This window comes from Ruditapes philippinarum, unplaced genomic scaffold (assembly GCF_026571515.1).
Source record: "Ruditapes philippinarum isolate M1 unplaced genomic scaffold, ASM2657151v2 ctg101_1_1_1_1, whole genome shotgun sequence".
NCBI lineage: Eukaryota > Metazoa > Mollusca > Bivalvia > Venerida > Veneridae > Ruditapes > Ruditapes philippinarum.
Window position 1 is genome coordinate 4255 of NW_026857073.1, and position 16155 is coordinate 20409.

General features: G+C 32.9%; 1 protein-coding gene across 1 annotated transcript in view; it reads right to left on the reverse strand.

The window, feature by feature from the left end:
- Positions 1-1137: 1137 nt before the first annotated feature.
- The window catches only part of LOC132748669 (synaptosomal-associated protein 25-like), a gene marked incomplete at its 3' end in the record, with an annotated part of 41849 nt that continues 26831 nt past the window's right edge, over positions 1138-16155 (reverse strand). The window contains 3 exon segments of the mRNA XM_060738280.1: positions 1138-1275; positions 5071-5188; positions 8830-8878. Coding sequence (XP_060594263.1) covers positions 1138-1275; positions 5071-5188; positions 8830-8878 — 305 coding nt within the window.

A 16155-nucleotide genomic window follows, 5' to 3' on the forward strand; every position in this document is an offset into this window, starting at 1 on the left:
ACTTTAACATAAATTCTAAGTCGAAAAAGGGGCATAATTCTGTCAAAATGCTTGATAGAGTTACCTCCTCCTGTCTACAGGTTGGGGTCATGATGGTGAACAAGTGTGCAAAGTTTCAAAGCCATATGTCTATGGACTTTGAAAATATTTGAACTATTACAAAAACTTTAACATAAGTGGTTACGCCGACGCCGACGCTCGGGTGACTGCAATAGCTCTACTTATTCTTATCGAATAGTCGAGCTAATAAACGTTTCTTTGAAAAAATATGATTTTATAAAGTACCATAGGTACAAAAATGTGCAGATTTAAAATGGAATAACTTAATTTAGTTAAATGAATTTCGAGCAATGTCCATTATTGATATTTTGGATATCAAATGAAAATTAAAAGTTGATCAGGATAAAGAATGAAAGGGCCTGATTATTTTAATTATTTATATTGTGTTTACTATAATGACAAAAAAACATAAGATTCTAAAATGTCTGGGGCTGGAGCCAGTCAAACCCTTATGTTTTTGGTTGTTTTCTATTTTCATTTTAGATTTTTGTAGGAAAGGAAATATTGATGGAAATACTTTAAAGGCAAGGAATTCTTGATGACACCTAAATAAAGCAGGCTTAATACTTGAGATAAATGCCCCTAAAATCCTCTACTAACTATACCACTTTTATTATTGATGTGTCCAAATTATATGTTTATATTAACCCTTATTGAGACTGATAGATCTCTTAATACTCTACTTGCCTACATTATATAAAGCAAGTTATTGGCAATACACCAAGGAATATGGAATAGAAAGTGCTTCTGATTTTCTGTGCTCATAATATGTCTCAAATATGATAGAATTCCCAGACAATTCTTTTTTCGACTTGTTAAAGACATTCAATTCACATATCTTTTAGATTCTATCGAGACATTTTAGGATTTCTGCACATTTACTGACCATTTTGTCCACTTCTATTGATACCACACACGAGACCTTTCTGATATAGTGTAGACAAGTTAATCAACCATATGAGTTTATCTTAACCAAAAAATGACGGAAATGAAAGGGATGAGAATTTTTTTTAGTGTGGGAAATGGTGCCGGTAATATGATGTAATTCTGATAGTAGGATATTGCCTATAAACATACTTAGTTATGAAGCCCCCTGAAGAACCAACTCCATTTCCTTGATCTACAATCACCCTAGGACCATTAGTGTTTACCGTACCATCCTCGGAGGATTTCCAAGTTTTGTTGTAGTCACTGCTCTTCTCAAAATTCTTAGATCTGAAAAACCATGCTCAAAAACATAAAAAAGCCAAATAAAGAATTAAAAAAATAAAAGAATACAAACAAAGAAAACAAGAAAAATATAAAAGTACAATAACAGTGAAATATGACACTTGTGACACATGCGTGTTCTCCCCGTCATGTGTATGACATACTTTGTTACAAACGCCCCTGACATTATGGCTTCTCCGCCAACCATTACACGCGGGCCATCTGTGTTTACCGTTCCATCTTCATTTGCCTTCCATGTACCTTTATCATCAAACTTTTTGGCTCTGTAAGGGAATTCTAACATGATATACAACGAATCACATAATTATCAAAACCTTAACAATCCTCTTTGAATTTTAAAATAATCACATTGTACCTTTTGTTCATAATTCTTAAGTTAAAATGCACTTTTTCTATCTTTACTTGTGGCAGAGAGAATAAGATGTCAATATGTTCAACCATGCCGGCAGAAGTGTGTACTGGAGTTGGTCAATAAGACCTCTACAGTTAGTTCAATACCCCATTTGTTTTTTTGTTGAGTTTTATGTTGCACCAACATAGTATAGATCATAATATGGCGACTTACCAGCTTTACTGGGGAAAAGACCTAAGGTGCCCTTCTGTGCATTTTTTCTGGCACAAACAGGCACCAGAGTAAAATCAACGATGTTCTATAAGCTAGCTGAATATCTTCCTCAAAGGCAAGAATCTAAAGTCCCTGGTTAAATCGGGCATCTTATCATTAAAAAAAATTGCGTCCTTCACAGGAGTCAAGCAAAGGAAGTGAGGCACATGATTCAGACTCAGGGATCTTGTAATAGCCATGAAGAATCCATTAAATTGATCTCTTACAATAATTGAAAAGAAAACAATTCCATCTCGTCTTGCATAAAGTACTGAACTTGAATATTATTAACCCATATGTTCTAACTGACTCATTTTAAGTCATGCAAAATAATCCATTTTTTATTATACTTTAAATTTCTTTTCATATTTTTTATAAGATCGTGTCTGCCTTGCCAAAAAATGAAACTATACCATTACAAAATTTATAAGGCATTTAATCAATATAAATCTAATAATTTTACAAGCCAATACATTCATAAGCCAAAAAATATTAAAATCAAATCTATTCTTAGATTTCATTTTCTGGTAAATTTTACAAAGCAAATACAAGGCAGATATCACTTGTATTCTTTAAATATGATAATTTTTTTCCCTGCATCATCCAAAGCAAATATTGTAACCAAATTAATATTTGTTTTTGAATCAATGCAGGGCATAGAGTTTCTATGAATAATTCAGAGGAGTCCCCCATTATAATGTTGTTACCAATATACAAGAATATTCAAATTACTCTGCAAATATATTAGTCATTAGCAAAAACCAAGATACAATTAAAGGTCAGTATGAGAAAATTCAATACAATTGTTGCTGTTGTCACAAAATGTCAACTTAAATTAAAATTCAACTGATTTATTTTTTTCCATCTTTTTCATGACATTCATAAAGGAATGACATTTACCATGATTGAACTAGGAATTTAGAAAGCATTTTTCATATATTCCTTGATAATAGGGTCTATACCCACCTGTCATAAATCTTATAATAATTGTGATTTCTTGTAAACCAAAGCAACAATCTAAGGTCAATAACAATTTTTACATGGTAAAAATGTTTATTAGATGATCATTATTAAAAGGCTCACTCAGTTTATATGTATGTGCTGAAACAAGAAATGTTTGTTTTATTGGGTGAAAACAATGTATTATATCATTAATTTTGTATCTGGCCTTGCACAAAATACTACAGTATTGGTCCTAAAATTGAAACATCTCTTAAAGCCCATCTCACACAGGACACACGGCTTACACGGTTGGCCACCCGTGTAAACCGTACATACAACCGAACTAACTGTAGCGTTATCCGAGTTACACTCGGGCCATTTGAGTGTATCCGTGTAAGCCGTGTATGATTTTTAAAACTTTTAAAAAACTGGTACGGATGCCATGTCCGTGTATGACCGTATAAGCGACCGTACACGACCGTAAGAGACCGTGAGACCGTATGAGACCGTATATACAGCCGTATGTGAAGTTCACTCCACGAGTGAGCTAAACCGTATCAAGGTCGTATATAAATCGTATGGAATCGTTCGAGACCGTCCCCAAGTCCTACATCCAACACCCGATTAACACCCGAATGTCACAAGATCACGGTACGATTCAAACGAGTGCACACACGGTTTCATACGATCGCCATACGACCAATACGGTTCATATACGAAACATACATGGCCGACACGGTGAAGTACGGGTATATAGGGTCTCACACGGCCTCGTACGGTCTAACACGGCCTCTACGTCAGCAAGAACTGTACAAAAAAACACAACTACTTGCTGCCACCCTACCAAGAGTGCTTGCTGCATCACACTAGAATGTATCCAAAGAAGAAGTTTTGGACGCATAGAAGGAATACAAGAAGAGCCATCCAGGCCCGCCGACCACTCCAACTTATTGACCCTGATAAGCTAGAGGACCAACCGGCAATAACCGTGTCTCCCAGGGATTCAGACTCCAATGCCAGCTCGGTGGACCCTCAAGCAACCGCTACACAACAGAAAAAAAGACACATTCATTTTACTTTGCTTCACTTTTTATTCATTTATTGATGTTAATATTAGTCCACCGAGCTGGCACTGGAGTCTGAATCCCTGGGAGACACGGTTATTGCCGGTTGGGCCTCTAGCTTATCAGGGTCAATAAGTTGGGTCAATAAGTTGGAGTGGTATGTCATATCCAATGAAAAGCGACGTTACAAACGTGCAGTATTATAATGATCTATATATAAGTGTTCTTCGTTGAAATTTCGAAATTTAATGAAGCTAAGTCATCAAAATGGGTTAATTAATATCAAAACATACACAAATGTGTGATATTTCGAGCCTAACTCGAACAAAAAACGGCGGGTCCCTATGTAAACCCTGTGAAAGTCGAGTAAATCGAGTAAAAGTCGTGTTTAATCGTACCAGACCGTACTAGACCGTACTTGGAACCGTACAACAGTCGTATGTATTCGTATCCAAATCGTGTTCAAACCTTGCTTGACCGAGTATATCCGTGCTCAATTCGTACATACTCGTGCTATATTCGAGTCTAATTCGTGCCAACTAGACCACAAGCACGGTTGGAGCTCAAACTCGTACCAGTCAACCCGTGTATAACCGAGTATACCGTATGGGAATCGTGTGCGCAACCGTGTTTTGTGTGAGACGGGCTTAACCTGTAACATCAGGAAAGCATTAAGAGAAGATTGATTCTACTTTAACTCTTTGCCTGTTAGCCACAAGTGAGACTATCTTTGCGACCAGTGCAGACCAAGATCTTAAGACACATTTGTGTCATCTGATCATGGTTTATACTGTTCAATATTCAGTCAATAAATATTTTGAAAATATTCCCTGAAAGTATGAATAGTTTGTCCAGAAATGGACATCTCTTTCCCTGAAGGTATGAATACTTTGTCCAGAAATGGACATCTATATAAAATATTTAGTGATGTGAGGGGTCATGATATCCCTTCACTGCCTAGTAGAAATATCAGTACTAAACACAGCATATTTTCATTGTTAGAGCTAACTTTACAACAATACTAGTAAGTATAAAACATGAATTGTCAAAGCCAGTTCTTTAAACATTTGATGTTTAAATGACAGGTGACATAGGCCTTTACAAATGCCTCTCTTAGCAAATGCCTCTCTCAGAGAAAAATTGCGAATGTAAAATTCCATGGCATGTTACCTTTTCCATGGTAGAACACATAAACCACAGCATTTCTCCATGCCTTCGAGATTTTTTTCTGCATCTTTCATGTCCGTGTTAATTTGATCCATGCCTTCTTCAATACGATCCAATTGCTCTAAAATATCCAAAACAATTTAGTTAATTTCTACAAACATCAGTTTCATTCTACAGAAATAATCTGTATCATAAAACTGTTTACAGAAGATGTCTTCTTACATAATTCACAATATATAATATTAATTGAAGGTGAAACATCCATCACTGTGAGGGCTGTACAAATTTGCCACTGTCCACTTGCTGGATCAAGGACATGAACATAATATAACCAGATAAAACAAAAATACACCATTAATTTTGATGAGCTAAGGAAGATGGTGTTTTTACACAAGCAATTAGTGGATGTTGTACCTTCAGTTAATAATAACCCAGCTGATATTATAAAATTTACTTCTCCTGCTATTTTATATTTGAAACAGTTTATTATGAGTTTGAAAATTTAATACAAAATATCAAAGATTAAGAATAAATGAGCCGCGTCTTGACAAAACCAACATAATGCGTTTGCGACCAGCATGGATCCAGACCAGCCTGCACATCCGCGCAGTCTGATCAGGATCCATGCTGTTCGCTCTATTAGTTTCTCTACTTGTAATAGAGTTGGTAAGCGAACAGCATGGATCCTGATCAGACTGCGTGGATGCGCAGGCTGGTCTGGATCCATGCTGGTCGCAAACTCACTATGTTGGTTTTGTCGTGACGCAGCTCAAATGGTAAACTGGTGGCTTAAACAAGTCATTATTGTCATTCAAGTTATATTTAGAAATTAATTTAAACAAGCTGCATATTGCAACATATCAACTGAAAAAGGTCACAATGACTGATTTAATATTCATAATAAATATATGGGTAAGGTTATATAATTCTCTTATATCAGGTACATTTGTACTATAAAGTGCATTAATTTAACAGTATTTCTACAGAAGGAAAAATTTAATAATAGTTCTTTAGAATAATTCTTTAAACAGCAGCAAACCAAAACATTTCTTTTCAGAAAAAGGCTTTAAATAGCATGTTTGAAATTATACTGCATTTTCTTTCTTAAAAGGAAAAGTTGACATGCTGACCCTGTTTCTTTTGAAGAGGAACTGAGATTTTTTTCCTTCAAAATTTAATGGAAGATTGCATGATTTCTAACTTTGATACCAGAAATTAAATTTCCTGGAAAAATAAACTAGTTCTAAGAAAATAGGAGTAATTTTGTCTCTTATCTTTTTTTCACTTTATACAGGACTGCTTGTTAATGAAGACCTTATAAACTTGAACCCTTAACCTTCTGAATTTCTAAAATGGACTTGTCCAGCTTCCAATTTTGGAAATGTACATTATTAATTTTGGGGGGTAAATTAAATTGAAAATTTAGAGTTGGCCTTTGCCAACAGTCTGGAGTCTAGTCAGACTGCACGGATCTATGTGCAGGCTGACCTGGCTCTGTACTGATGGCAAAGGCTTAAACCACTTCTGATTCCAGCAGGATGACGGTTTAAGAAAATAAAATCAATGAAAGGAAAAATAAAACAGATATGTAGAGACTGTAGTGTTTTTTTTGTAGACAGCACACCTAATAAAGTATGGACATGAAATGATTGTGTCTTTCGATAAAAGATTAATTCTCGCAGGCTACAAACATTTAGTAATCTACTGATGATTTAAGTCATTTGCCGTGACACAATAAGAGACATTTATGTATTTTCCAATTGCTTGAATGCTGTGCTTGAATGAGGAATGCTATGAAAAATCAGCCGATGCAACAAAAAAACTAATTCATGAATAACACAGAAGTAGGTTTCTGGTAAAAAGATTTTGTTACAGATATTGTGTAAATGTTGCAAGGGCTGTATACATAGTGCATGTAAACAGCTAGTATCCTGTAACAAATACATTTTGACAGAAATCTAATGAATTAATTTTTGTTTTGTTTTTGAGATTGCAGTACATTTAAGTACATTAAGACTTAATATTTTAGTAAGCTATTTTTTACCATTAGCTGAGAGAAACCTTGTTGTTAAGAGATCATAAATTACTGTACAAGGAAAGAAGGTTCAGGTTAAGAAATTAATACATTTAAAAATTCAAAAAAGGAATTAATTTCCTGTCATAGGAGAGCAAGAAATTGAATAATTTAGATTGAAAGTCATGCAGTTTGGGTTACAAATGATAATAAGGGTATGTTATTTATCAATATAGCTAGCTCTAAATGTCAGTAAAATGGAGAAGGTTAATAAGCTTTGACAAAGTTATAGCATTGAGCTTTGACTTAATGATTTTATAATAAAATGCTATGCTACTTCTTTAAAAAAAATAATTATTGTATGCAATCATTTTATGTTTCATAACAACTTAAGAAAAGTATTTAATCACTTTGACCATGACCTTTTCAAATGAGGCTTTGCATTTAAAATGATGTAACACATCATAACAGAACCCTAACAAAACATTTACAGCTACTATGATCTTGGCCATCTGAAATAAGATTTATCATTCTCACAATGACCTTGGCCTTCTACAATATAATTTATTATTCACACAATGACCTTGACCTTCTAAAATAAGATATATCATTTTCATAATGACCATAGATTTCAATAATAAGAATTATCATTTTCAAAATGACCTTTGCCTTCTACAATAAAATTTATCATTTTCACACTGACCTTGGCCTTCAACAATAAGGATTAATTATCATTTTCACAATGACCATAGATTTCAATAATAAGAATTATCATTTTCACACTGACCTTGGCCTTCAACAATAAGGATTAATTATCATTTTTACAATGACCTTGGCCTTCTACAATAAAATGTATCATTCTCACACTGATCTTGGCCTTCGACAATAAGGTTAATCATTTTCACAATGACCTTGACCTTCCACAATAAGAATAATCTTTGTCTCACATGACCTTGACTTTTTTATAAGGGTAATCATTTCCCTAATACTTTGGCCTTGAATCATACAGTAAGGACTATAATTCTAACAATGACCTTGGCCTTCCATTCTGCAATAAGGATTATCAATTTCATACTGACCTTGAATATTGACAGTAAAGATCAAGATTTTAGGTTAACATCAACTTTTTACAGTAAAGATTTTCACACTAATCTTGAACCATTGCAGATAAAAATTGTCCCATTTACCTTGACCTTTAATAATAATAATCTTTGTAACTTTCATAATGACATTGATCAGTTCAGAATATTCATCATGGTAGCAATGACTTTTTATAATAAAGATAATAACTGTAACACTGACCTTGACCTAAGTCATATTACACAGACTGAGACCTTTTCCAACAAGGACTGTCATTGTTAGATTAAATAAAAACTTCTTTAGATGTTCAACCTTTAACAATACCATTTATTATTGTATGTATGATTGACCTTGACCCTTTATTTTTATAATTTACTATCTCTTCTACAAGTAAAGACTGTAACATTTCTGCTTACATTTTAAAAGAAATTGAAGTGATTAAGGTAACTGTATCATTGAGATGACCTTCACATTTTTCAGCTGCATTAGTTTAGATTAAGTGCATCTATTCTAGACATCACTTTAGGCAATCGTTTAGCAGAAAATCTGTTCTTAAAAGTCACTTAAGATTATATAAAAATTGCATGTTCTCACAGCAAACCATAAACAATCTAACAATAAACCCCATGTTAACATATTAGTTCTTTAACACCATTCCCTAATCTTACCGCCTTGTTCATCCAACATAACCAAGGTCTTTATACCGACGTCCTGGCTCTGAAATCAAGGGAGGTAACACAATATGAATAATACATGCTACAACACAGTACAACAACCTCACAAAAACAAGTCTACAAGAAAATAAACTGTACATTTCTGAAATAAGATAATCATATTAAGAATAAACAGTGAAACTGTGGCTGTCAACAAGTTGGATGGTGCTCAATTAATCATGATTTTATGGCAATCCACTGCAATCCTCTTCAGCAGTTAACCATTAATCAAACAAAATCTTGAGACCAACAGAAATTCTAGCCTACAAAGAAAACAGAAAGACTGGTGATAAAAGCACTGAAAAACAAAATATCAAATTTTCAAAACAAGAGTGCCATTAAGGTTCATTATCACTCATCAAAATTAATGATAGAATTAAAAGGACTGCATGACAATATTTGTTTGTGCAAATTTATATGAGTATCCAAGGACATAATATGCCCCAGAATAGATTTGTTTGGTTCCTAAAGTAAATATATAATGTACTTAAGCTCTTAAAACGTACCAAAAAACCGAACTTAAACAGTTTTTAGTGCAGATCTAAAGACAGATCATGCTTTATAAAAATGCAAAATGAGATGTTTTGAGAAGATGTTTTAAGGCTGAACTCTTTACAAAATTTAATGAGTGACTAAAAACTCACGACCTGGGGAGCAAGTTCAAAAGCTATAAAACAAGTGTCTTTGAACTAGGCCAAGTCAAGCAAACAAGACTTTGCAGGGAATATATAATGCAAATGATATCAAATAATGTTAAATCTAAAGTTTACAATTCATTCTTGTTAATGGCACAGCAGTTTGATTTTCTTTGAAAAAAGACATAATCTAAATACTTGTAACTTGTAATTAATTAAGTTTAAGTTGATGATCTTTTCTCATGAACAACATACTCAATATTTGTTCAATAGCAAAAACCTTTCATAAAATCTGTTAATGTACTGAGAAATATATTAAATAAACAAGTTTCTAAATTACACATTACAGCTAAACTAATAACAGCAAATTGCATTTACTTTTTTTAAAAGAATTTATCAAAATAATGCACGCAAAGTTAAATAAATTTGCATAACAGTGTGACAGGTGTAAAAATGAACAGATTAAAAATCGTCAAGAAGTGCACAATACATTTTATCTGTGAACAATGTTGCTTTGACAACAGCACTATAAATAACAACAACAACAATACTACTTGCAGTACGATGCTCATACAACATGAAGGCAGAGAGAAAAAAGACAATCAGGACAACAATATTCAGGCAATTTAAAGTAATGATGTAAAAAAATGAAAATATTTTCTTAGAGGCATGGCTTAATGACAGACAAAGCTGTTGTTTCTGGTGTCAACATATACCCCACTCAAATCACCAGTCAACACATCACTTGCTATCAACAGTTAATAAAGCCTGGTTAGACTGCACAGATAAGCCAGTCTGGCTTTATAAAAAATGATAATCTAAAATTGTACTTTACATTGTATAAAAAAGAACAGTGAAATTGAAATCATAAATGTGATCTGAGGTTTAAGAAACAGGACTATAATTATATTTGTTTAGGAAATATCACTTCATACACTGTGCTTAATATGTTCTTTTTCAATTTTAATTGAATTGCTGGATTTCTATAATTATCTAAATGTTGGGCAGTAAACAATACAGGAACTGGTTGGAAAACACAGGTGAACATTATAATAATGCCCAAGTAACTCTACTGGCAAGTCATAGCTTACAATATGGCTTTAAGTCTTTAAAACCACAGGCGTTGACCATGCCGTAAATAGGTCAAGTCAATGAAGAAAATTTCTACATACAAACAAGTTTAGGGTATATGTTCATTCCGCCATGCCTCAAGATAGTATATATATAAAAAAATGTGATTGTAAATTTCACAGAAGGCTATTAAAGCCGTACGGAAGTGTGTTCTCCTTACCTCCCTGCTCATCTAACAAAACTAGAGTTGTGATTCCTGCTTCTTTTGCCTACCATAGTCAACAAGAGCAAACAAGGAAAGCATGAGATATTTACTAAGATATAGTCCCTTTCATCATGACCTTTACTATCATAGGTTACATACTTTTTTCATATTTATGTTTTTCATGTTTAAATTAAGAAGTGGTTTGCTGAATTCATATAATTCCTTCGATCTCGATCGTTCTGCTCTGACTTACGGACCAAGTTGCTTCTAATTAACAGCATCCAAATGGTAAAAAAAAATCATAATAACCTGTCTGGCTGTATTCTGAAGATATTATTAAGTCAGTGCCAAAATTATTCAAAAAGGTAAATATATTATAATTATGATGCTGTTTTAAAATGCATTTTAATATGCCTTCCTGGGAATCCCTAAGTAAACAATGTCATTTTTTTCAAAAACAAAACATGTCATTTTTTTCAAAAACAAAACATGTCATTTTTTCCAAAAACAAAACAATCTTGCTATAGTATATGTAACCTTTTAGCAATAAAAGTCACGCTGAAAATCGGAGTTATATACATATATATGTTTACCATTCCATACATAGTACAGTACAGCTCTAAATCACATCAGATACAGCAGTCTGCCTTTCAACACTCACAAAATATTCACACAAACAACATGCAAGCTTTAACCATGTTTTCATGCAGTTATGTTCATGTTTTTTTTATGGTAATTAGAAGGTGTGATGGTAATTTCATCATGCAAAATCTCTAATTATTGTCACAATTATCTCAATTTTCTTTTCAGTTTTTCGGCTTTAACTTAATTTGTCCGAATGTTTACACACCATGTTGAGATTTATAGAAAACTATAATGAAAAACCATCACAAAAACCAAAAATCATTTTCTTCTTTAGGAAAGCATTATGAACTTTAAAGGGAGAGAGTTAATGATGGTGTTTGTACAGTATAATAAACACCAAGGCTTGCATGTTGCTTGTGGTCTAGAATGCAAATCTACAGCTTTTATAACACAAGGGCTTATTTAGTGTAGACATAAGGCTTTTTCTAGGGACGTTATCAACTTATGTCGTACCAGTCAACTCTTTCCACATTACTTTCCAAAAAACTTGCTACAAAAAAAAATATGTAAAAAAAAAACAACTAACAAAAATCAAAAATAAGAAACGAAAAGAAATTGGATTTATATTGATCTTAAAAAAAGTCTTTAAATATATTGTTGGTCGATAGAATTTTCTTTTTTTTTTGTAAGGGGGGGGGGGGGGGTGTTGTTCCTTAAATTTCCCCAGTGACCTACTATGATCATACAGTGACAACTGGATTATGTTTTAATGCTCTTCCAAAATTGAGTTAAGTACCGGGGGTAGGCAAATGTTGAGTTCGGTACAAATATAAAACTTAAGTATTTTTTTTTTAATTTTACAAAAGTATAACACCAATCCTTCAAGAATGGCTTTCAGTTATGAAATATAACAATCATAGTTCATAAAAACATTTGTTCTTTTTTATAAATTTTCCAACTGGCATTATCCCATTCTTATTTTTTTTGTTCATTTTTCTTCTGGAATTTTCTTTTAGATTTTTGTTGTTGCATTTAATGACAAACAAATTAAAGAGGTGCAATTTTAACTAATTAAAGTTCATTAAATATAAAAGAAACAAATTTTGAAAAAAGAATAGATTGCAAAAAAAGTTGGGGAGTTTTTGTTCAAAATTTCTCAAAAACAATAAGCTGCTATATTGCTATATTTGCTGAGAAACAATAATTATATTATACTGAAATATTGTACAAAATATAACAATCAGAATTTCAAGTTGCACCATCTGCCGCTTTGTTCATCAACATTTTAACATATCAAAATATAAATAAATACACATGTAAATCAAAATGGATGCACAGTAACAATACTCGGGGGAAAAAAAAATAGGAATTTTTTTTTTTTTTAGAAAAATACAAACAACACTGAAATAAATGAAGACTTTTATATACGGTAAATCAGGAAATAGAGTTGACTTGGGTACGAGAAAGTGACATGGATTTTCTAAGGCTGGTACAAAAACAACGACAAAACGCCGTTGCTTACCTCCCTGATCATCTAGGTCGACTAGAGTCTTTATAGCTAACTCTTTACTCTGTGTGTCGCGACACAAACAAGATCAATATATTATATTAAATTATGCTATACATATATGTTAACTTCTAAATTTGAGTATTAAAGAGCAAGTAAGCTTATTCCATTGCAACATTTCTGACAAGGTCACAGCTTTTAAAATCATGTTATGGCCTTTCTAACACTGCCAAAGGTATTAACTTAAAATTGTGAATAACCTGTATGTCTCCCTTAAATATCTATCAATTTAGTCATTTTTATTAAGATGGACTGTTTACAAAGTCTTAGTGTAACCTGAACAATATGCCCTTCTGACCCACTAACCTCAATTTTTCAATCTGAGTGTGAGCAACTTCTTCATCAAATCTGATGTATGTAGATCAAGGTTTTCTCTAATTAATGATTAAACATTTTCTTTTTGTTGGTTATAGACAACTTGACCATAATGACCTTGACCTTTGAGTGACCTTTTGACCTCATAATCATTGAAGGTCATCTTCTGGCCATAACAAACCTTCCCACCAAATCTGAAGACTTTAGGCCAAAGAGTCCTTGACCATTGAGTGACCTTTAGACTGGGTCATCTTCTGGCAATTACTAACACTCCCACCAAATCTGAAGACTGTAGGCCAAAGAGTGGTAAGTAACTAATCAAACACCTTCTGGTCTTCCACAGGGCCTTAATGAAGGCAATACATCAAAATTATTCAATTACTTTCTGTTTTATATAAGAATAATGTAAGTGTTGATGTAACCAGGTCTTACAAAACTCTGCACTTGAATTATTGCTGACGGACCTTTGCCTGCACTGGTTATGGGCATAATCAGTTGTCACCAGTGGGCTCAATGTTAATCTTTCTTGCACAAATAAACCAATATAATGTATATATAATTCTAAACCTCTGTCTGAAATGTCACAATGGATTTAACTAAATTAAACAAATACTATTATCAATATAATGAATGTTTCCATGGTGACAATAACTAATCACCATTATTACTTAACATACAAAATATCTCTACATTTAAATGACATATAAAATAGTTCCTTATCATTAAAGCAAAAATATTTTCCATAAACTAGTAATTATTTGAAGATGTATTACATGTTTATAAGATCAGGTATCTAAATTATAAAAATATTATGATCCTAAATTACATATAACATATAAATACATGTATACAAATTTTTTAGCCTCATCTTAGAAACAGTTTGTTCATGGTCCTATCACCTATACAGTTTTTTGTTCTATCTCAAACTGTAACTTTGTTATAGTTATGGTCTTCTTTTCCAGACTAATATAATTTAATTTACCATCATTCCTTTTCTTCCAAACTAGGAGTTGGGTCTTTCAATCTAGGGGAACAGTCTAAGTTCATAAGTTCAGGGACCAGTCATTTGTGCTATCCAAAGCCATGGGAGCTACGATTCATTCCCTCCAAACTATGGGAACAGACTTAGTTAAGGGAGTGTCACTTTTGCTATCCCAAGCCATGGGAGCTACGATTCAATAATTCCCTCCAAACTATGGGAACAGACTTAGTTAAGGGAGTGTCACTTTTGCTATTCCAAGCCATGGGAGCCAAGATTCGTTCCCTCCCAAACTATGGGAACAGACTTAGTTCAGGGAGCAGTCATTTGTGCTATCCCAAGCCATGACATAACAAAAACCATGGGAGTTGTCAGTTGTGCTATATCAATTATAATATAATTAAAACTATGGGAGCAGTCATTTGTGTTATCCCAAGCCATGGGAGCCACGATTCATTCCCTCCAAAACTATGGGAGCAGTCTTTTGTTCTGTCTCAAACTATGGAAATATTTATTGATTCAAGCAAAGGTCTTATCATCTAAATCATGCCCAATTAGACAAACCTGTAAAACTTGTCTTCCACAAAGAGCTATTACAGTTATAAATTCTGTAACACAGAACAATTCTGAATCAAACAGAATGGAAAGCTAGGTGGTTAATAGGTCATTTGTACAATGATCATATCTTTCTAATGGAAATCAACAGTTCGATCAATTTTGCAACATTTTATTCTTATGAAATGTTTAAAACATTCATAACCTCGGTGTCTAAGTGATATTGATAATAAGGAAAACATGTTTTAAATCGATCATAAGCTTAATTACTAACAGGTTTTAGAAATTAGATGTGAACAAATTGGAATTCAGTAACAGGCATAGATCATTAGGCATTCAGATATCTTAATTTAAGAATTAAAATAATGTAACAAAGTGACCTTCTTAAATATCTTGCACAACTAGCTTATAATGAGGTGACAGCATATTGACAGTTAATGGATTGAAATAAATTGCGCAAGGAAGTTGTTACTGATATTTCCAGCATGTACAGGAAATTTCTACTTTCAAATCATCAAATTAATATATCCTTGATTTTAACAAGTAAAATTAGGATACAGACCACCTTAAATAGATGAATGCATTACAACTTGGAAAAATAATCAAATAACTTTAAGTGCAAATATCATGATATTATTTTCCCAACTGGTAATTTCACCGACTCTTTTGCATTACAGTTATAATAGTACATGTACATGACCTTGACCTTGAGTGAGATTGACCTTTGTGCAATATCTGAATAAATTGAGTGACCTTGAAATGATGCTAATGTTTAACTTATATTATGAATTTGCAAATATATACACTGGCAGCTGAGCCAAGTTCCAAAACGTTTTTGTTATTTCAACCAATTCCTTTCTTTACTGGAAACCACTCAACATGAGTTGCTATTTTATTTTTGTAAAAGTAAAATGTCCTCTGTATGTAAATTATTAAATAATATCATAACTTCAAATATTTTGCAGAGCAAACTTTCGTGCCAAAGGTAGTGAAGTAAGCAAATCTTAATCTTAATCAAAGATTAATTTTGCTAGAAAAAGAATGGAAGAATCGTGAAATGATTAGAAATTTATCTCAATCTTAATTCTGTTTCATTTTTGTTGCATCACATTGACTCTCAATAGCACAGATGGGCACTTGAGGAGAATCACCAAAATTTAGTATACTAGTTGTGCGCTTCCTCACAATAAATAATTCCTGACAGGATCTTAACCAATAACACTGACCAACAAGTAGTTTGAAGTCAACGCTCTTAACCACTGGACAATGGGAGCCTAGTCCTTAGCACAATCTACTAGCTAACCTTGCAAGAAGTCAGGCATTTTCACAAACACAGGATTAACAAACATCTTGTTATTGCTGCATGATG